We start from the raw sequence: 22,941 nt of genomic DNA, 5'->3' as shown, positions 1-22,941 counted from the left end.
AAAAAGAGATAAGTAGGAGTGAGCAACAGCAAACACTTCAACAAGCTATTTTAAACAAAAATAAGTATTCAAGTTATTAATTCAGCATTGGAGTGGGAGGGGGAAATAATTTGAACTTATTTCAGATGTTTTCCTGTCCTATCTTTGGATTTGAGTCTCTTCCACAAAAAAAGAAACAACTCTCCATCAACCAAGCACAATCCCCCATAAACCTCAAGCTTCAAACAACTATAGCTCAAATCCATCCTAACTACCTAACCGCAGTCACCACACTCTGCTTCCTCCTATGTTACAGAGCCTCCAACTACGACATCTCACATGTAAACAAGCTAACCACACTACTAACGTGGGCAACCTCCTACCAACATCCTCTTATATTTCTTGGCGATTTAAACCTACCACATATTAACTGGTCCCTAAACGAATGCACAACTGAACCCATCCACTCAGCCCTCTACAATGCTATCACTAGTCTAGGAATAGTGCAACTAGTTACAGACAACACCAGACTCAACAACTGCTGAAACCTCATCTTCTGCAACAGTTTACACACAATTTATGGACTCAAAGTAAAAGAACCCTTTTCCAGGAGCGACCACAGCACAATCAACTTTTGCCTCAATGTACTTCCTCAAATAAATAGCCCCAAGAACAAGACAACCAATTTCAACTTTAATTATGAAAATCTAGAATCTTATCTCTCATCTCTTGACAGGACCACAATATTCTCCGGATGCATCACTGTAGATGACTACAGAGTCATAAAATTATATGTACCTCTAATATTCACCGAAACCAAGAAAAATAAATTACCCATAAAAATAAGAAAGCTGCAATCAATAGATGCAATCTATATAGACTTTTGCAAAGCCTTTGACTCAGTAGTTCATGACAAACTTCTTCTGAAACTAAAATCCTATGGCAACTCTGGACCTCTGCATGATTGGATTTCAGCGTTCCTGTCCAACAGACAACAAATGGTCAAAATAGGTAATGCCATATCTAATCCTGTTCCAGTTAACAGTGGTGTCCCACAAGGCAGTGTTCTAGTACCTACTCTCTTTATACTCTACATAAACGATCTCTGTGACAATATCACAAGCAATTGTGTTCTCTTTGCTGATGATGTTAAACTATTTAATACCACTGACAATACTTCTACCCTTGAAAAGGATCTTGACCATGTAGCTGAATGGTCTAACAACTGGCAACTTCAAATCTCTATCAACAAATGCTCTGTCCTACACATTGGTAAAAAGAATCTGTATACTAAATTCTTACTTGGTAAAACTGAACTAACAGAGGACCCCCACTCAGTCTTGGAGTACTCATTTACAATGACCTAAGTGCTAGAGCCCACTGTAATAGCATTGCTAAAAAAGCATTAAGAACTGTAAATCTAATCTTATGTAGCTTCTTCTCTAGAAACACTGATTTATTAACCAGATCATAGAAAACATTTGTCAGACCTATTCTAGAATATAGCTCACCTGTGTGGAATCCACACTGCATATCAGATATTAATATAATCGATAATTATTAATAATTAATAATTTAGTTAATTTCTTAGAAGGGTTTTTTAAAACTAATGAATTATTGGGGTGGGTATGATGATATGTATGAAATGAATGATTGTTATGGGTGGGCTGGGTGGGACATTGGTATGGATGAAATAAATGGAAATGGTATGAATGAGTTGATTAGCCTACTTGACACAGGAGAGGCAGGAGGGGAGGGGGCACCGATGTCTGAGGTGGTAGAGGGTCGGAATATTCCAGTCCTGCTGGGGAGAGACAGATATGGCGGGGGCCACAGAGCTAGCCGTTCCAGGGGAACGAGAGATCGTTGCTTAATAACGATCCCTTGTTCCGGCTCTGTGAACCCAATCCTGGGTGCTGGTGATGAGTGTAATTCTGGCCCTGGGCTCAAGCTGCTGCTACTCAATGCCAGGTCAGTGGTAAATAAAGCTCTCCTCATCCGGGATCTGATCCTGGATGAGGAGGCCGACCTGGCATGTGTTACTGAAACCTGGCTGGGCCCAGAGGGAGGAGTTCCTCTCTCTGAAATCTGCCCAGCCGGGTTTCAGATATGGCATCAGCCTCGACCCCAGGGAAGGGGGGGAGGAGTGGCTATTATAGCCAGGGAGAGCCTTGGCTTGCATAGACTCGTTGCTCCAGAGATTGCGGGCTGCGAGTCCCTCCTGGTGAAGTTGGACTTAGGGGTCCAGATGGGCTTGTTTCTCACGTACCTGCCTCCCAGCTGCGTGTCACATACCCTGTCTGTGCTACTCGAGGAGGTAGCCGGGTTGGTGGTGGGGTTCCCCAGACTTATTGTCTTGGGGGACTTTAACCTGCCGTCGCTCGGTGAAACCTCTGGACTGGCACAGGAGTTCATGGCCACCATAACAGCATGCACCCGACATGGTATTCCTCTCTGAGCAACTGAGTAATGGTCTGAGACTAAGGGGCTTAGAAGTGTTGCCTTTGTCATGGTCAGACCATTTTCTACTGCGGCTTGACTTCCTGGCTCCAATCCTTCCCCGCAGGGAGGCGGAACCGATTAAGCTGTTCCGCCCCAGACGCCTGATGGATCCAGAGGGCTTTCAGAAGGCGCTTGGGGTTATTCCAGATACACTCGTACACAGTTCGGCAGAGTCTCTGTCTGAGGCCTGGAACAAAGCTGCAGCGGAGGGTCTTGACCGAATTGCGCCGTTGCAACCTCTCCGCGGCACTAGACCCTGTAGAGCTCCATGGTTCAACGAGGAGCTCCGGGAGTTGAAACGCCAGAAGAGACGTCAAGAGAAGCGATGGAGGAAGAGTAAGTCCAAATCCGATCGAACACTTGTAAGAGCACATGTTAAGACTTACAAAGTGGTGCTCAAGGCGGCAAGATGCGCGTATCATTCCGCCTTGATTGCATCAGCGGAATCCCGCCCGGCCGCTCTGTTTAGGGTGACCCGCTCCCTTCTTAATCAGGGGGGAGTTGGGCAGCCCTTGCAGAGTAGTGCCGAGGATTTTAACACGTTTTTCGCTGATAAAATCGCTCGGATCCGAGCAGACCTCGACTCCAATTGGAATACAGAGTCGACTGACAACGAGTCAGTTGAGGTGACTGGGGCACGTACTTGTCCACCTGTCTGGGAAGAATTTGATCTGGTGACACCTGATGAAGTGGACAAGGCCATTGGAGCTGTGAGTTCCGCCACCTGTTTACTGGATCCGTGTCCCTCCTGGCTGGTTTCGGCCAGCAGGGAAGTGACATGGAGCTGGGTCCAGGAGATTGTCAACGCTTCTTTGGGGAGGGGGTCCTTCCCAGATCCCTACAAGGAGGCACTTGTGCGCCCCCTCCTCAAGAAGCCTTCCCTGGACCCAGCCATTCTCAACAACTATCGACCAGTCTCCAACTTTCCCTTTATGGGGAAGGTTTTTGAGAAGGTGGTGGCACTCCAGCTCCAGTGGTCCTTGGAAGAAGCCGATTATCTAGGTCCTCAGCAGTCAGGATTCAGGCCCGGCTACAGCACGGAAACTGCTTTGGTCACGCTAATGGATGATCTCTGGCGGGCCCGGGACAGGGGTTTATCCTCTGTCCTGGTGCTTCTTGACCTCTCAGCGGCTTTCGATACCATCGACCATGGTATCCTTCTGCACCGGCTGGAGAGGTTGGGAGTGAGAGGCACTGTCCTTCAGTGGTTTTCTTCCTACCTCTCTGGTCGGTCTCAGTCGGTGTTAGTGGGGGGTCAGAGGTCGACCTCTAGGTTACTCCCTTGTGGGGTGCCTCAGGGGTTGGTCCTCTCCCCCCTACTATTTAATATCTACATGAAACCGCTGGGTGAGATCATCCAAGGGCATGGGGTGAGGTATCATCAGTATGCAGATGATACCCAGCTTTACATCTCCACCCCTTGTCCAGTCGGCGAAGCAGTGGAAGTGATGTGCCGGTGCCTGGAGGCTGTTGGGGTCTGGATGGGTGTCAACAGACTCAAGCTCAACCCGGATAAGGCGGAGTGGCTGTGGGTCTTGCCTCCCAAGGACAATTCCATCTGTCCGTCCATCACCCTGGGGGGGGAGTCACTAACCCCCTCAGAGAGGGTTCGCGACTTGGACGTCCTCCTCAATCCACAGCTCACATTAGAGAAACATCTTTCAGCTGTGGCGAGGGGGGCGTTTGCCCAGGTTCGCCTGGTGCACCAGTTGCGGCCCTATTTGGACTGGGAATCACTGCTCACAGTCACTCATGCCCTCATCACCTCGAGGCTCGACTACTGTAATGCTCTCTACATGGGGCTACCTTTGAAAAGTGTTCGGAAACTTCAGATCGTGCAGAATGCAGCTGCGAGAGCTATCATGGGCTTTCCTAAATTTGCCCATGTCACACCAACACTCCGCAGTCTGCATTGGTTGCCGATCAGTTTCCGGTCACAATTCAAAGTGTTGGTTATGACCTATAAAGCCCTTCATGGCATTGGACCAGAATATCTCCGGGACCGCCTTCTGCCGCACGAATCCCAGCGACCAGTTAGGTCCCACAGAGTTGGCCTTCTCCGGGCCCCGTCAACTAAACAATGTCGGTTGGCAGGACCCAGGGGAAGAGCCTTCTCTGTGGCGGCCCCGACCCCCAGATATCCCCCCAGATATCAGAGTTGCCCCCACCCTCCTAGCCTTTCGTAAGCTCCTTAAAACCCACCTCTGTCATCAGGCATGGGGGAATTGACATGTTCCTTCCCCCTAGGCTTATAAAATTTATGCATGGTACGCTAGTGTGTATGATTGGTTTTTAACTTGTGGTGTTTTTAAATTAATTTAAATATTGGATTTGTCTCACATTGTATTGCTATTGCTGTGAGCCGCCCCGAGTCTGCGGAGAGGGGCGGCATACAAATCTGATTAAACTTAAAGTTAAACTAAACTTAAACTTCACAAGAAGAGTCCTTCACTCCTCCTCACGTAACAAATTACCCTACTCCTCCAGACTTCAAATACTAAATCTAGAAAATTTACAACTACGTCATTTCCGAACTGATTTAACTTTTGTTCATAAAATCATACATCATAATGTACTCCCTGTCAGTGACTACTTCACCTTTAACAACAACAACACAGGAGCACGTAATAAATACAAACTGAATGTAAATCGCTCCAAACTTGACTGCAGAAAATACGATTTCAGCAATATAGTGGTCACTGCCTGGAACTCATTACCTGACTGTGTTGTTGCTTCCCCTAACCCCAAAATCTTCAACCTTACTTTATCAACAATTGACCTCTCCCCTTTTCTAAGAGGTCTGTAAGGGGTGTGCATAAGTGCACTTTTATGCCTAATGTCCCTGTCCTACTGTCATATTATCCTTTCTATTGCTACATTCTAGTTATGTTTTGTTATGTTATGTTAGGTTAATATGTACTATAATACTATATAGTACATTCAGACAACATTACTCTTTTTACTTGTTTTTTAAACTCAGTTAAAAAATGATCTTCACTATAATTTCACAATTTAATCATTCATTTTATCTCAGATTAATCAAGCTATACCTTTTTTCTTTTTCAATACCTATTACATAGATATAAATATATTTTACTTTCTTTATTCACTTCTTTTTTTTCATTACTGATATATTGCTGATACACCCAATACTATATCAATATACCTTGTCGTATCTCCTGATAACTTCTGCTATTTACGCAGATTTCCCCTTTACTCTACCCCATTTATTTAACTTTTGTTTTTTCCTTATTCCTTATACTTTTCTTTTGCTACATATTTTACATAATTCTAATCTTACTTTTCTACGTACCTTTCTACAAATACGTCTTCCACTATTTTTCATAACATTTATTATCCCTATAGGTTTTAATTAACATGATAAGATAGATAAATGAATTATTGATAGTAATAAGATACAAATGTGAATATTGAATTTTTGTTACATTTTGTTACATATATTCTGAAATATATTATCATGTAATAAATACCGTCACTCATTTTAATCTATGTACCCCCCTTCCCCTCCCCCCATTTACCCTTTATTAATTAATACACTTTATTTTTTAAAAAAATAAAAAAAATACTATACTTGTTTGACAAATAAATAAATAAATAAAGGGGGAGACTTTGAAATCAAATGATTCTGGAAATGAGACAGTTTCTCCAATTTAGGAATAATATTAAGAACAGGAGAGTGTTAGAACATAAAATTGAGCAAATGGAACTCCATCACATTTTATGACTTACTCGACACTAGAAGGAGCTACGTTGAAGGGCAAGGTTTCAGTTGAAATTATTTGCGAAGTGGTGATCGTACTAATGACATGGTCTCCTGGACTGTAATAGCTCCAGGGTCTTTTTCTGCCCTCCAAACTCAGCGGGCACTTCATTCTAAGCTTCCCAATAACAGGTTGAGACACCAGCAGAATCCAAAGCAGAAGCAAAAGATCCATAAGGTTGAATCAATTTCCTTCACATTTCTAAACAACAAAAAGAGTTAGAGGAATTCTAAGGGAGAGAGAACCAAGATCACAAAGCCTTCGTAAGATCACATATGGAATATTGCAACCAGATCAGGGTTCTGATCACAATATAAAAAAGATGTTGAGACTCTGGAAAGGATGAGAAAAGAGCAATAAGATGGAAAGGTGGCTAGAGCTTAAAACATATAAGAAACAGTTGCAGGAATTGGCTATGTGTAGTCTAGTGAGAAGAATAGAGGTGACATGATAGCAGTGTTCCAATATTTGAGAGGCTGCCACAAAGAAGAAGGGGTCAACTGATTTTCCAAACCACCAAAAGAGAAGACAAAAAAGAAAACAATTGAAAATAATTAAGGAGATAAGTAATCTAGAGCTAAGGAGAAATTTCCTGACAGTTATAACAATTGATCAGTGGAACAACCTGTTTCCAGAAATTCTGGATACTCCAACAATGGAAGTTTTTAAGAAGAAACTGGATTTGTCTAAAATGGTATAGTATTTCCTGCCTGAGCAGGGGATGGAACTAGAAGACTTCCAAGTTCCCTTCCAACTCTATTGTTCTATGTTGTAATTCAAGGCACATTCACAAGGAGGAAATACCCATGGAAACTGAGCCTCAACTCTACATGAGAGAAACACACATTCAAGAACATAGCCCGTGCCTGTCCCTAAACCTGTGACACACAGAGCGTGACCCGAAGAATTTATCATTTTCTGATGCAAGTTCCCTTCTTTTCAGTCTAATGTTTGATGCTTAAATGAAAAACAGTCACTGAAGAAGTAGCAGAAAAGGTCTCAAAGCCTGGAATGATGATAATTACAATGAGAAGCAACTTCTTCTCTGGGGATCCTGAACTTTGTGTGTAGAATCAGGAAGTTGCAGGTGAAAAAAAAAAGCTTCTTCATGATATCAACATATTGATCTGTAGAAATTATGCAATAACTTGTTTGTAACATGCCCAGAGTCACTGAGAGTGAGAGAGCAATCAGATAAATAAAGCAAATGAAATAAATGAAACAAATGAAACATATGAAACAAATAAACAAATAACAGTGAGCAGCATCTGGAAACATTATATGGACCTTTGGCTGAAGAAGAAAAAACAGGATTATTTCTGAATTTCAGGAAAAAGATAGATCTAGATTATACTCTGGCCTTCCGTAAGGCAGCAAAGACCTGGCTTTGCCGACAGGCCTGGGGGGCCATGAAGTTGACATCTGTTATGGCCATCGTTCCCCGTAAGCTGCGCGTGTGCATGCGTGCACGCCCCAAAATACCCGCCATGCACACTTTTCCATTGGCGCGCACTCCCCATCCCCCTGCCAGCCCGCATATGGTAAAAAGCACCCAAATAATAACAGAGAAAAAAAAACCCAGCCATTTTTGTGCGCGTGTGTATGTCTCTGTGTGTGTGTGTCTGAACTCTTGAACCATTTCCAATAGCTCACCTCTAATTGGGAATGGTTCAAGAGTTCACACACACACACACACACACACACGGGGGGGGGAGGAGACAGGGATGGAAAAAGAGAAGATAATAATAGTAATAGATTTTGGTTTTGTTTTATTATTAATTTCTTCCTTATTTATTTATTTATTTTATTTTTCTATGCCGCCCAGTCCCAAAGGGACTGTCGCTGAGACACTATACTTTTCCACCCACACCGAAAAAAATTAGAGGGAACATTGGTCATGGCTGAATCGTGTTGAATGGTATGAATGTGTGTTGATTGGATAGTTGAGTTGGGGGTTCTTTAATTGGGGTTTTATAATTTTAGATTTCTATATTTGACTTCTTTTTATTGTATTTGTATCTTTTTTATATTATTGTAAACCGCCCAGAACCCTTTGGGATTGGGCGGCATAGAATTCAAATTAAATAAATAAATAATAAAATAAATAAATACTCACATTGCACCAATCCTCCATGGACTGCACTGGCTCTCGATTGGTCTCCGGATGCAATTCAAGGTGTTGGTCATTACCTTTTAAACCTACATGGCTTAGGGCCAGACTATCTTTGAGGCTGTTTTCTACACATAGCTCCCAGTGACTGGTAAGGGCCCACAGGGTTGGTCTTCTCTGGGTCCCATTAGCTAAACAGTGTCGGCTGGCGGGTCCGTGGGGGGGGGGGGCTTCTCTGTCTGGCTGCTCCAACACTCTGGAACCAATTACCTCCTGAGATCTGGACTACCCTCACCCTACTGGCCTTCTGGAAAGCGGTAAAGACCTGGCTTTTCTGGCAGGACTGGGGCCGTTGATCCTATGATGGTAACAATTGAGATGAGGCCATAAATGGTATGGAAGGGTTTCACTGTTTTATTTTATTTTTAAACTGTTTTATAGGGTTTTAGTATTATTTGGATGTTATATTTTTTGTTGTAAGCCACTCAAAGTTCCTAGGGAGTTGGGCGGCATACAAACAAATCAATCAAATGAATGAATGAATGAATGAATGAATGAATGAATGAATGAATGAATGAATGAATGAACAAACAAGTGAACAAACAAACAAACAAAAAACAAACAAACAAATAAACAAACAAACAAATGAATAAATAAATAAATTCAGAGTGGGTGAGGAAGAATAATAAGATGGCAACTACTTTGTTGGAATATTTTATTCCTTACCAAGTTCACTCTGATCTGGAATGATAAATGTCAGGCAGTTGCATGAAATTGGGTTTTTTTATTCTTCACCCAAGATAGATGACAGCCATAATTAGAGGAATGGCCACAAGAATGGTCCCTCCATCCAGCACAGCTTATATACATTACTGTCAGGGAAGACAATCAGCGGAATGAGGCCAGACTGATGAACCAGCATTGTGGCATTACGATGCAAGCCACACTACCTGTCCTAAGTGCGTTGTGACATGACACATGCCCCAAACGGGTGGAGCTTGCAGCCTGATCTTTGTGGTGCTGCTTTCATCATTCTGACGGCACCTGTGAGGCTGAGATACTGAGATAAATAAAAAGTCCCAATTTAAGGCAAAGTCAAAAAGGGAACTGAAGGGAAGGAAGCTGAAATTCTTCCTGACCATTCTAATTCAATAGTAGAAGTGATATATCAATTGGAAAGAGAAAGTGTTATGAAAGACTGACAAAGCCAGGGGTAAACCCAGAGGTGAATGTTATCAGTTTAGATCTGTTCTCCCAAACTGGTAGTAAAAATGCTACCACTTCAGGCAAACTGGTATATCTGATGATCAGTTGTGTAATATTTACATGTGCCACGTGATCTAGATTAGCTATGAAGCAGGATTTCTTTTTTCTAGCTAATTTAAATCATGCAGCACAGTTGATTCCCCCCGCTCACTGTTCTATTTACCTTTGCAGACACCAATGGCTTCCTAATGCCTCTTTTTCAGCACTGCACAGTAGTTCTCGTGGTGCAGATGCATGAACGAAGTGAACCAGTAGCAGACTTCAGAGGATTTCATAGGAAGCCCATATTCCTAAATGGGAGGTTCACCTGGGACACTTGCAAAAGAATAACCCAATATTAAAACATTGTTTTTTGTTTGTTTGTTTATTTATTAACATAGGAACATAGAAGACTGATGGCGGAAAAAGACCTCATGGTCCATCTAGTCTGCCCTTATACTATTTCCTGTATTTTATCTTACAATGGATATATGTTTATCCCAGGCATATTTAAATTCAGTTACTGTGGATTTACCAACCACATCTGCTGGAAGTTTGTTTCAAGGATCTACTACTCTTTCAGTAAAATAATATCTTCTCATGTTGCTTTTGATCTTTCCCCCAACTAACTTCAGATTGTGTCCCTTTGTTCTTGTGTTCACTTTCCTATCAAAAACACTTCCCTCCTGAACCTTATTTAACCCTTTGACATAATTAAATGTTTCGATCATGTCCCCCCTTTTCCTTCTGTCCTCCAGACTATACAGATTGAGTTCATTAAGTCTTTCCTGATATATTTTATGCTTAAGACCTTCCACCATTCTTGTAGCCCGTCTTTGGACCCGTTCAATTTTGTCAATATATTTTTGTAGGTGAGGTCTCCAGAACTGAACACAGACCAAATGTGGTTTCACCAGCGCTTTATATAGCGGGATTGCAATCTCCCTCTTCCTGCTTGTTATACCTCTAGCTATACAGTCAAGCATCCTACTTGCTTTTCCTACTGCCCGACATTAAACTGCAGTTTCCATTGCTTTGACCATTTATCTAGTAAAGCTAAATCATTTACCATATTACAGATGCCTCCAGGAATATCAACCTTATTGCACATTTATTTATTTATTTATTTACTATTTTATTTATTTATTTATTTATTTGTTTGTTTGTTTGTTTGTTTATTATTTGCTTACTTACTTACTTACTTACTTACTTACTTACTTATTTAGATTTGTATGCCGCCCCTCTCCGATGACACGGGCAATTCCCAGCCTATACAAACCCCCCCCCCAAGAACAAAAATATAAATTCAATTAATACTACATTAAAAACAATCATTAAATTCAATTTTTAAAAAGTAAAACCTATCAAACCAATCATTCAACACTCATACTTAAAACATTCATTGATCAGGGGGAAGATCTAAAAGTTCCAAGCCTGGTGGCAAAGATGAGTTTTTAAGCTCTTTTGGAAGGAGAGGAGGGTGGGGGCAGTATGAATCTCTGCAGGGAACTGATTCCAGAGGGTCGTGGCTCCTGCACAGAAAGCCCTTCCCCTAGGTACCACCAGCTGACATTGTTTGATCGACAAGACCCTAAGGAGACCAACTCTGTGGGACCTCATTGGTTGATTCATGTGGCAGAAGGTGGTCTCGGAGATAATCTAGTCCTATGCCATGAAGGGCCTTATAGGTCATAACCAACAGTTTTAATTGTGCCCAGAAATGGATTGGTAGCCAATGCAGTCCACGGAGTGATGGCTAGATGTGGGCATTTCTTGGAAGGCCCAAGACTGCTTGCGCAGCTGCATTTTGGACGAGTTGAAGTTTCCGAACACTCTTCAAAGGTAGCCCCATGTAGAAAGCATTGCAGTAGTCAAACCTCGAGGTGGTAAGGGCATGAGTGAATGTGAGCAGTGGAGTGTTGACGAGACGTGGGCAAAGCAATTGCTCTTGTGGCCGCATTCCACATGATCTGAAGTTTGCAAACACTCTTCAGAGGTAGCCCCATGTACAGAGTGTCGCAGTAGTCAAACCTCGAGGTGATGAATGCATGTGTGACTGTGTCCAAATAGGGCCTCAACTGGTGCACCAGATTAACCTGTGCAAATGCCCCCATCGCCACAGCTGAAAGGTGGTGTTCTAATGTTAGTTGTGGATCGAGGAGAATGCCCAAGTTGTGAACCCTCTCCGAGGGGGTCAATAATTCCCCCTCTGGGGGAAAGACAGATGGGATTGTCCTTAGGAGGTAGAACCCACAGCCACTCCATCTTGTCAGGGTTGAATTTGAGCCTATTGACACCCATCCAGACCCTACCAGTCTCCAGGCACCGGCACATCACTACCACTGCTTCACCAACTGGACACACGATGGAGATGTATAATTGGGCATCATCATCATATTGATGAAACCTCACCCCATGCTCTTAGATGATCTCAACCAGCGGTTTCATGTAGATGTTAAATAGTAGGGGGAAGAGGACCGACCCCTGAGGCACCCCACAAGGGAGAGACCTAGAGGTCAACTTTGGACCTCTCACTAACACTGACTGCGACTGACTGGAGAGGTAGGAGGAGAACCAATGAAGGACAGTGCCTCCCACTCCCAACCCCTCTAGCCATCACAGAAGGATACCATGGTTGATGGTATCAATAGCAGCAGGACAGAGGATAAACCCATGTCCCGGGCCCGCCAGAGATCATCCATCAGTGCGACCAAAGCAATTTCTATCCTGTAGCCGAGCCTGAATCCTGACTGTTGAGGGCCTAGATAATCAGCTTCTTCCATGGACCGCTGGAGCTGGAGCTCCACCACCTTCTCAACAACCTTCCCCATAAAGGGAAGGTTGGAGACTGGACAATAGTTGTTAAGTATGGCTGGGTCCAGGGAAGGCTTCTTGAGGAGAGGGTGCACAAGTGCCTCCTTGTAGGGAGCCGTGAAGGAACCCCTCCTCAAAGAAGTGTTGACAATCTCCTGGACCCAGCTCTGTGTCGCCTCTCTGCTGGCCGAAAGCCAAGAGGGACATGGATCCAGTAAACATGTGGTGGAGCTCACAGCTCCAACGGCCTTGTCCACTTCATCAGGTGCTCTCAAAGTGCAGAAAGGAAAAGATACATTTGTCAAGAATCGTAAGGTAGAAAACTTAATGATAGTCTGGGTACAAATAAGCAATCAGGAAACAATCAATAATGTAAGGATACAAGCAAAAATTTACAGTTATATAGAGGGGAGGAGATGGGTGATAGGAATGATGAGAAGACTAGTAATAGTAATAGTAATAGTAATGCAGCCTTAGTGAATAGTTTGACAGTGGTGAGGGAATTATTTGTTTAGCAGAGTAATGGCATTCGGGAAAAAATGTTTTTGTATCTAGTCGTCTTGGTGTGCAGTGCTCTATAGCGTGGTTTTGAGGTTAAGAGTTGAAATAATTTATGTCCAGTATGTGAGAGGTCTGTAAATATTTTTATGACCCTCTTTTTGAGTCATGGAATATACAGGTCCACAATGGAAGGCAGGTTGGCAGCAAATTGCTTTTTCTACAGTTCTATTGTAATTATACTCTGAAGACTGTGTCTGTCTTGTTGGGTTGCAGAACCAAACCAGACAGTTATAGAGGTGCAGATGACAGACTCAATAATTCCTCTGTAGAACTGTATCAGCAGATCGTTGACCAGTTTGAGCTTCCTGAGCTGGCACAGAAAAGACATTCTTTGTTGTGCTTTTTTGATGATAGAAGCTAGAAATTTGAAGGTCTCTATTTTGATACTGTGTTTTCTAGTATTGTAAGAACTGGTAGAAAGGGTGGGTTTCTCATAAAGTCCATCACCATTTCTATGGTTTTGAATGTTTGTTTGTTTGTTTGTTTGTTTGTTTGTTTGTTTGTTTGTTCGTTCGTTCGTTCGTTCGTTCGTTCGTTCGTTCATTCATTCATTCATTGGATTTATATGCCGCCCCTCTCCGAAGACTCGGAGTATGTTCATGAATCTTGAAAATGTGATTTATTACATTTTGAAGCATATATCCCTACATAGAAAAGAAGGAAGAGATGAGGAAGGTTAGAGTGTGAAATTATGTAGAGGCACACAACGACCTAAATTGTAAGCCAGGTCAGGAATTCCAATCTTTGGGGGCTTTCTGACTCAGGACTGGACATAATTTTGCATCCTTCCTTGCATTTGCCACTCACTGAATTGGTTTCAAAAGTGACAGCTGGAAAACTCACTGGAGAGGAAAGAGGGAAGAAGAAATCCCCAGCAGTTTCATAATTACAGTGGAGAAGTGGAACACCCGATAAACAAGAACTCACTTACAATGCAACAAAATAATCTCCCTTGTTGTGCATATGATATTTTTTAACGATGCAAACTTTTAATGACTGAGCTTGATTTTGTTCTTAGAGACTTGCCACACTATTGCATCACTCCTTTTGTGGTGATGCCCTTGACTATTAGCTTTCAAAGTAAATTTTGGCTCTCCAGCTTAGCAGGGAATTATTTCAGATCTGTGACAAGCTTGGGCACTAACTATCCCCCAGTGTTTTCTCTTTTATTGCTATGCCAACAAATACATATTCCTTTTTCTTCAGTCACAGATGCTATATACTCTATGTACTCTGGGGCAAATTTCAAGGATGGAGATCCTAAACCTCTCAATTCTTGATGACCAGTTTAATTCTAGTTCTACCTGATCATTGTGAACTATATTGGAATTATTTCTCTTTCATTTCCCTCCAGAGAAATGCCCAACAATGTTTGAGTCCAAGAAATAGTTGCATTAGTTTCTCTTAACAGAGGGAATTATAAGAAAAAGTTTTATCTCTGCTTTTTGGACAAATCCTCCATGGAAAACCTTTGGCAGACATATCAAGTCAAGTGCAGTTAACTTCTCCACTGACTCAGAAGGCCTGAATGGAAATCTTTTTTAGTTGAGAACTTGGTTTTAGGCAAATAATTTTTACTGGAGAATTTCAGACTCTGGATTTCCCTCCCCACTAAAGATCAATGTATGCTCCCCTGTGGAAAATAAAGTCATAGTGTTAATGGAGCCATGTTTCTGCCTGCCAAGGTCACCCCTTAAAAGCAACATTTGAAAGTGTCATCCCACACTTGGATGTTGGCTCCACCCTATGAGAAGAGATATATCAATTGAGAACCAGCACTCCTTTTATCTCATTTGTTGTTTATTTCGGCTCTTGATTCTTGAAGTGTTGATTTTGTCAGAAATAGCGATTAATTACAGCCCATGTGGACCATAATAAATCATTTCCGGAGGTGATGGAGTGAGAGAGAGAGCATTTGTATTCAAACAAGGTTTCTTTTTATTATAAAAGTAGAAAAAATAAAATATGCCATGAGAGGCAAATAAAATACATCTTCACATGATGGCTGCTAAGAAAGGACTGAACAATATAAAATGGAGAAGCTGAGAGAGACGGGTGTGATGCATACATGACGTGGCAGGATTTTACATCATAATAGGAGGAGCTAATAAAACACACACAGTTAACTATTTAATTACTGAATAACTCTGAATGTCTCTAAATGTCTCTGGGGCTGTCAATATTCAGCGTGCCATAGCCCAGGAGAAAGGAGAGCAGAAGGGAGGTTCCATTAGGTTAGTTGCCTAGCAACGAAGTCAAGATTCTAGTCAGTGACAGTTGGCTGCATTCTGAGGAGTGTCAGCCCCATAGAAAAGACTTGGTTCCTCTCTTCTCTTATCTGGAAATGACATTTAATGCTCAGGTATGATCCCTACATATGAATTTCACTATTAATAATTATGCCATTGGAATGGATGGGAACTGTGACAGTACTCTTGAGCCTTGGAGTTCTTTTGCACACTCCTCTTTAGAAAACACCCTTTGCAGAATGAAGTTGCCCTGAATGGCTAATTTCAGGAAAGATTTGTAGATCATATTTCTTCACAAAATAACACAAACCAAATGTCTGATGACAATACAACGAGTAACTCAGCCGTGCTTGCATATAGATGGGTATATGAACAGCAAAAGGCCAGAGCCCATGACAATCCTGTTGTTATACCTGCCACATCTCACCCATGTTTTGGGTGAGAAAACTTCCACCATGGAATCCATGCAGATTTTGGATGAATGGCCTCATGTGAAACATGTTGAGAAGTCACGGAGATGGAGACAAGTCTTTGCTTGTACTAGGATGGCCAGGGACATACGGCAGAAAATTGCCTTGCCCAGAAATTCAGACTTGCCATCTTGGGAAATGCTTTCTTTCTTTCTTTCTTTCTTTCTTTCTTTCTTTCTTTCTTTCTTTCTTTCTTTATTTATTTATTTATTTATTTATTTATTTATTTATTTATTTATATTTATTTATTTATTTATTTATTTATTTATTTATTTATTTATTTATTTATTTATTTATTTATTTATTTATTTATTTATTTATTTATTTATTTATTTATTTATTTATTTGATTTTTTATGCCGCCCTTCTCCGTAGACTCAGGGCGGCTTACAACATGTTAGCAATAGCACTTTTTAACAGAGCTAGGCTATTGCCCCCACAATCCGGGTCCTCATTTTACCCACCTCGGAAGGATGGAAGGCTGAGTCAACCTTGAGCCGGTGATGAGATTTGAACCGCTGACCTTCAGATCTATAGTCAGCTTCAGTGGCCTGCAGTACAGCACTCTACCTGCTGCGCCACCCCGGCTCTGTTAGGTCTAGATGGAGTCCTATGGAGTCAGGGTCAGATTCCACCAAACCAAACCAAACCAAACCAAACACCTTGTCCCATTCTCTCAAAACACCTTGTGGTTTCAGTGCCGTTGCTAGCAAGGAAAGCAAGTTTGGGTTTGGTTGCATATTGGCCATACTTACGAGTGATAGGAAATATAGGAATTGTAATTTGATTCAATTCTGACTGAAGCAAAAAAGTACATTGTAAGCATCTAAGTGTCTTGGAGATATCCTGCCAATATTTAAGATGAGAAGAGAAGGAGAGGTTGGGGTATGCAAACAAAAGCAATTTTGTGGATTTGACAAATGTTGTCAAACTCCCCCTGCCCCCACAAAATCTCTCCCCCTCTCTCCCCTACCTATTTGCATCTCCCCCCCTTTCTATCCCCTAAATTTTGAATGCTGATTCCTAAACTGAATTTCTCTGTGTCTCAAGAAACCTGATGGGGGTTAGATGATGAGAAATATTGCTTGGGGTGCTCTTAGTTTTGGTTCTGAAACTAACTCAGCTAAAATATATTTCCTTCTCTCTCTCAAAGGTGTTTTACTAGAAAGCTTTATAGGATTGGAAATGTAGAAACATGAAGAGACAATTAATTATGCTTGGTGGACATATAAATTGAGAATTGAAAATAGAGAAAGCGGAAATCTGCAGCTGAGGAAAAGCTCCAGGCAATGTCATGGCTCTTGTAGCCTCACCTGGAGGCAGGCAAGAAAGTGGGGATGTTGACACCTCCCCCCTCCCCCCAGACAATTCCCCTCCCTCTCGCCCTCCTCCATTCTTCCATTCCAACCTGCTCACATGACCATCAAACCACACTGACAAAACAAGTCACACCCACAATGTGATAGTTAAAAAATGTGTGACCCTTCACTGGATGTACTTGAGAATATACTGGGATGTTTCTCTTGTAAAATATTATTGACTGGCAGAAAATATGTAGTCCTACAAATGAATTGGATTGGCTAATGGTAGAAGTGATTGTCTTTATGTAAAGAGTTGCATCTGTAACTGTCCACATGACTTCATCAACATCACCTGAGTGATCCTCAAGAGGAGGCCCATGTAGAGTGCTCATGCCCAGCATTTCCTAGTTGCACCCCAACTAACTGCAATGATCTAACACAAATCGACTTTACCGAAGAAAATGTTAAGAAATCACTGCACAACCTAAAACCATCTCTATCTATTGGACCTGACAGACTATGTGCATACTTCTTAAAAAAACTCTGAACTCTGGCTGAATCCCTAAGCATAATTTTCAAAATATCTTCTACAACTAGCTCCCTACCCTACTGGTCTCTAGCCACGGTCATCCCTGTTTTCAAAAAGGGTGATCCTAGCAATGTTGAAAATTATAGACCAATCTCCTTGACCTGCGCCACTTGCAAAGTCATGGAATCCATCATTAACCAATCCATTACACTCCACCTTGAAACAAATAACCTACTTCCCAACAAACAATTCGGTTTCAGAAAAAAATTATCCTGCAATCTGCAACTTTTACACTGCAAAAACATATGGACTGCCCAAATTGACCAGGGTAAATCAATTGATGCAATCTATATAGACTTTTGCAAAGCCTTTGATTCAGTAGTTCCCGGCAAACATCTTATGAAACTAAAATCTTATGTCATCTCAGGACCACTGCACAATTGGATATCAGCGTTCTTGTCAAACAGACAACAGGTGGCCAAAATAGGTAACGCCATATCTAATCCTGCTCCAGTTAACAGTGGCATTCCCCAAGGCCTACTCTCTTTATACTCTATATAAACGATCTCTGTGACAATATTGCAAGCAATTGTGTTCTCTTTGCTGATGATGTTAAATTATTTAATACTCTGATAATATTTCTACCCTTCAAAAGGACCTTGACCATGTAGTTGAATGGCCTAACAACTGACAACTGCAAATCTCATCCAACAAAAGCTCTGTCCTACACATTGGTAAAAAATAATCTGAATACTAAATACACACCTGGACAAACTGAACTCGCAGAAGACCCTCACTCAGTCAAAGACCATAGAGTAGTCATTTCCAATTACCTATGTGCCAGAGCCCACTGCAACAGCATTGCCAAAAAAGCACTAAGAGTCACAAATTTAATTCTACACAGCTTCTTCTCTAGAAGCACTGATCAGAGCATACAAAACATTTGTCAGAGCAATTCTTGAATACAGCTCACCTATATGGAATCCTCATTTCATAACTAGCTGACTCAGTAGTGTCAACCCCTAACCCCCAACATTTTTTCCCTTAGACTATCCATGATTGACCTCTCCAGGTTAGAAACATAGAAGTCTGACGGCAGAAAAAGACCTCATGGTCCATCTAGTCTGCCCTTATACTATTTTCTGTATTTTATCTTAGGATGGATATATGTTTATCCCAGGCATGTTTAAATTCAGTTACTGTGGATTTATCTACCACGTCTGCTGGAAGTTTGTTCCAAGGATCTACTACTCTTTCAGTAAAATAATATTTTCTCATGTTGCTTTTGATCTTTCCCCCAACTAACTTCAGATTGTGTCCCCTTGTTCTTGTGTTCACTTTCCTATTAAAAACACTTCCCTCCTGGACCTTATTTAACCCTTTAATATATTTAAATGTTTCGATCATGTCCCCCCTTTTCCTTCTGTCCTCCAGACTATACAGATTGAGTTCATTAAGTCTTTCCTGATACGTTTTATGCTTAAGACCTTCCACCATTCTTGCAGCCCGTCTTTGGACCCGTTCAATTTTGTCAATATCTTTTTGTAGGTGAGGTCTCCAGAACTGAACACAGTATTCCAAATGTGGTCTCACCAGCATTCTATATAGTGGGATCATAATCTCCCTCTTCCTGCTTGTTATACCTCTAGCTATGCAGCCAAGCATCCTACTTGCTTTCCCTACCGCCTGACTGCACTGTTCACCCATTTTGAGACTGTCAGAAATCACTACCCCTAAATCCTTTTCTTTTGAAGTATTTGCCAACACTGAACTGCCAATACAATACTCAGATTGAGGATTCCTTTTCCCCAAGTGCATTATTTTACATTTGGAAACATTAAACTGCAGTTTCCATTGCTTAGACCATTTATCTAGTAAAGCTAAATCATTTACCATATTACAAACGCCTCCAGGAATATCGACCCTATTGCACACTTTAGAGTCATCGGCAAATAGGCAAACCTTCCCTACCAAACCTTCCCCTATGTCACTCACAAATATATTAAAAAGAATAGGACCCAGAACAGACCCTTGTGGCACACCGCTTGTAACCTGACTCTGCTCAGAATACTCGCCATTAACAATAACTCTCTGATGTCTACGCTTCAGCCAGCTGCAAATCCATTGAACTATCCAGGGATTAAGTCCAATCTTCACTAATTTATCTATCAGCTCTTTATGTGGAACCGTATCAAAGGCTTTGCTGAAGTCCAGGTAGGCAATATCCACGGCACCACCTTCATCCAACACCTTTGTGACATAGTCAAAGAAATCAATGAGATTAGTCTGACATGATTTGCCTTCAGTAAAGCCATGCTGATTTGGGTCCAATAAGTTATTGTTTTTTAGGTGCTGATTTATCTTCTTTTTGAGTAGAGTCTCCATCATTTTAACTACAACTGATGTCAAGCTAACTGGCCTGTAGTTACCAGCTTCTTCTCTACTGCCCTTCTTGTGAATAGGCACAACACTGGCCATTCTCCAATCCTCAGGAACTTCTCCTGTTAACAAGGATTGGTTAAACAAATCAGTCAGGGGGGTAGTAATGGCAGATCTGAGTTCTTTAAGAACTCTGGGGTGGATGCCATCTGGACCCATTGCCTTATTTATCTTTAATCGTTCAAGTTCTTCTAAGACATCGGCTTCTAAGATCACTGGAGCTGAATCCGTACAGCTGGAAGCAATGCTATATCCCTCTACAGTATTATTTTGTAAGGTGTCCTTTGAGAAAACTGAACAGAAGTAGCTATTGAAATGGTCAGCGATCTCCTTATTCCCATTAATGCATGTATTATTCCCGGTACTAAGCTTTGTGATGCCGCAGTTTTTCTTCTTCTTATCATTAATATATCTGAAGAAGGTTTTATCCCCCTTCTTTACAGATTTGGCAATTTCTTCCTCTTTTGAGTTCCTAAGAGGTCAGTAAGGGGTGTGCATAAGTGAACCAGTGTGTCTTCCGTCCCCTGTGCAATTGTCTCTCCTTATTTAATTTATCTTTTCTTCATTTCATATATGATCTCCTATACTTTTATAACTTTTCTTCTTTCCTTTTCTTTATATTACACCATATCTATTCTCTTCAATGTGTATTATGTATTTGACAAAATAAATAAATAAAATAAAATAAATAAAAAATATGAATTAACCTGAATTATTATTATTATTATTATTATTATTATTATTGTTAACATTATTATTGTTATTATTATTTATTGGATTTGTATGCCACCCCTCTCCGCAGACTCAGGGCGGCTAACAACAATGATAAAAACAGCATGTAACAATCCAATTAATAAAACAACTAAAAACCCTTATTATAAAACCAAACATACACACAAACATACCATGCATAACTTGTAATAGCCTGGGGGGAAGGAATATCTTAACTCACCCATGCCTGGCGGCATAAGTGAGTCTTGAGTAGTTTACAAAAGACAGGGACGGTGGGGGCAGTTCTAATCTCCGGGGAGAGTTGGTTCCAGAGGGCAGGGGCTGCCACAGAGAAGGCTCTTCCCCTGGGGCCCGTCAAATGACATTGTTTAGTCAATGGGACCCGGAGAAGGCCAACTCTGTGGGACCTTATCGGTCACTGGGATTCGTGCGGTAGCAGGCGGTTCTGGAGGTAATCTGGTTCAATGCCATGTAGGGCTTTAAAGGTGATGACCAACACTTTAAATTGCGACCGGAAATTGATCGGCAGCCAATGCAAGCCACGGAGTGTTGAACAAACATGGGTGAATCTTGGAAGCCCCATGACGGCTCTCGCGGCTTCGTTCTACATGATCTGAAGTTTCTGAACACTTTTCAAAGGTAGCCCCATGTAGAGAGCATTGGAATAATCGAGCATCGAGGTGATGAGGGCATGAGTGACAGTGAGCAATGACTCCCTGTCCAAATAGGGCCGCAACTGGTGCACCAGGCGAACCTTGGCAAACGCCCACCTCGCCACAGCCGAAAGATGATGTTCCAATGTCATCTGTGGATCGAGGAGGATGCCCAAGTTGTGAACCCTCTCTGAGGGGGTCACTAGTTCCCCCCCCCATGGTAATGGATGGACAGATGGAATTGTCCTTGGGAAGCAAGACCCACAGCCACTCCGTCTTGTCTGGGTTGAGTTTGAGTTTGGTGACACCCATCCAGGCCCCAACAGCCACATCACTTCCACTGCTTCATTGACTGGACATGGGGTGGAGATGTATAACTGGGTATCATCGGCGCATTGATGATACTTCACCCCATGCCCTTGGATGATCTCACTCAGCAGTTTCATGTAGATATTAAATAGCAGGGGGGAGAGGACTGACCCCTGAGGCACCCCACAAGGGAGAGACCTATAGGTCGACCTCTGACTGCCCACTAACACCGACTGTGACCAACCAGAGAGGTAGGAGGAGAACCACTGAAGAACAGTGCCTCCCACTCCCAGCCCCTCCAGCCGGTGCAGAAGGATACCATGGTCGATGATATCGAAAGCCGCTGAGAGGTCAAGAAGCACTAGGACAGAGGACAAGCCCCTGTCCCGGGCCCGCCAGAGATCATCCATCAACGCGACCAAAGCAATTTCTGTGCTGTAGCTGGGCCTGAATCCAGAGTGCATAGGACCTAAATAATCGGCTTCTTCCAAGAACCACTGGAGTTGGAGCACCACCACCTTCTCAACAACCTTCACCATAAAGGGAAGGTTGGAGTCTGGATGGTAGTTATTAAACATGGCTGGGTCTAGGGAAGGCTTCTTGAGGAGGGGGTGCACAAGTGCCTCCTTATAAAGGGCCGGAAAGGACCCCCTACTGAAGCAGGCGTTGACAATCTCCTGGGCCCAGCTCCGTGTCCCCTCTCGGCTGGCCAAAACCAACCAAGAGGGACACGGATCCAGTAGACAGGTGGCAGAACTCACAGCTCTAATGGCCTTGTGCACTTCATCGGGTGTCACCAAATCAAACTCCCCAGTCACCTCAACTGACTCATTGTCAGCCGATACTGCTATGAAATTTGAGTCGAGATCTGCCCAGATCTGAGCAACTTTATCAGCGAAAAATGAGTTAAATTCCTTGGCACTACCCTGTAAGGGCTCCTCAACTCCCCCCTGATTTAGAGGGGAGCGGGTCACCCTAAGCAGAGCGGCCGGGTGGGATTCCGCTGATGCAATCAGAATGATGAGAAAAAGGATGACTACTAACAGTTTAAAAGGTATGAGTATTAATTAATTATTTATTGTTTGATATTATTTGTTGTTTAATACCTGCATTAGCTAATTGAGTGTTTTGAGGAAAAGAAGGACAACAAATTGTTTAAATACAAATATTAATTATTAATCACTTATTTAATTTTTGAAATTATTTTTTTATTTTAATTTGATTAATCTTACACTTAACATTTCTATTAGTTTTGTTTTTAAATAAT

The 22,941-nt window shown here is 42.0% G+C and overlaps 1 protein-coding gene across 1 annotated transcript in view; it reads right to left on the bottom strand.

Moving 5' to 3' along the window:
* The window catches only part of LOC139159170 (vomeronasal type-2 receptor 26-like), a 34,234-nt gene extending 26,536 nt beyond the window's left edge, over positions 1–7,698 (bottom strand). Inside the window, exons 1-2 of the mRNA XM_070736522.1 lie at positions 7,618–7,698; positions 6,232–6,380 (exon numbers count right to left, since the gene is read on the bottom strand). Coding sequence (XP_070592623.1) covers positions 6,232–6,380; positions 7,618–7,698 — 230 coding nt within the window. The remainder of the gene's footprint in view (positions 1–6,231; positions 6,381–7,617) is intronic.
* Positions 7,699–22,941: the final 15,243 nt, after the last annotated feature.

Source organism: Erythrolamprus reginae, chromosome 2 (assembly GCF_031021105.1).
Source record: "Erythrolamprus reginae isolate rEryReg1 chromosome 2, rEryReg1.hap1, whole genome shotgun sequence".
NCBI classification, from domain to species: Eukaryota; Metazoa; Chordata; class Lepidosauria; order Squamata; family Dipsadidae; genus Erythrolamprus; species Erythrolamprus reginae.
This window is presented reverse-complemented; position numbering and strand designations above follow the sequence as displayed.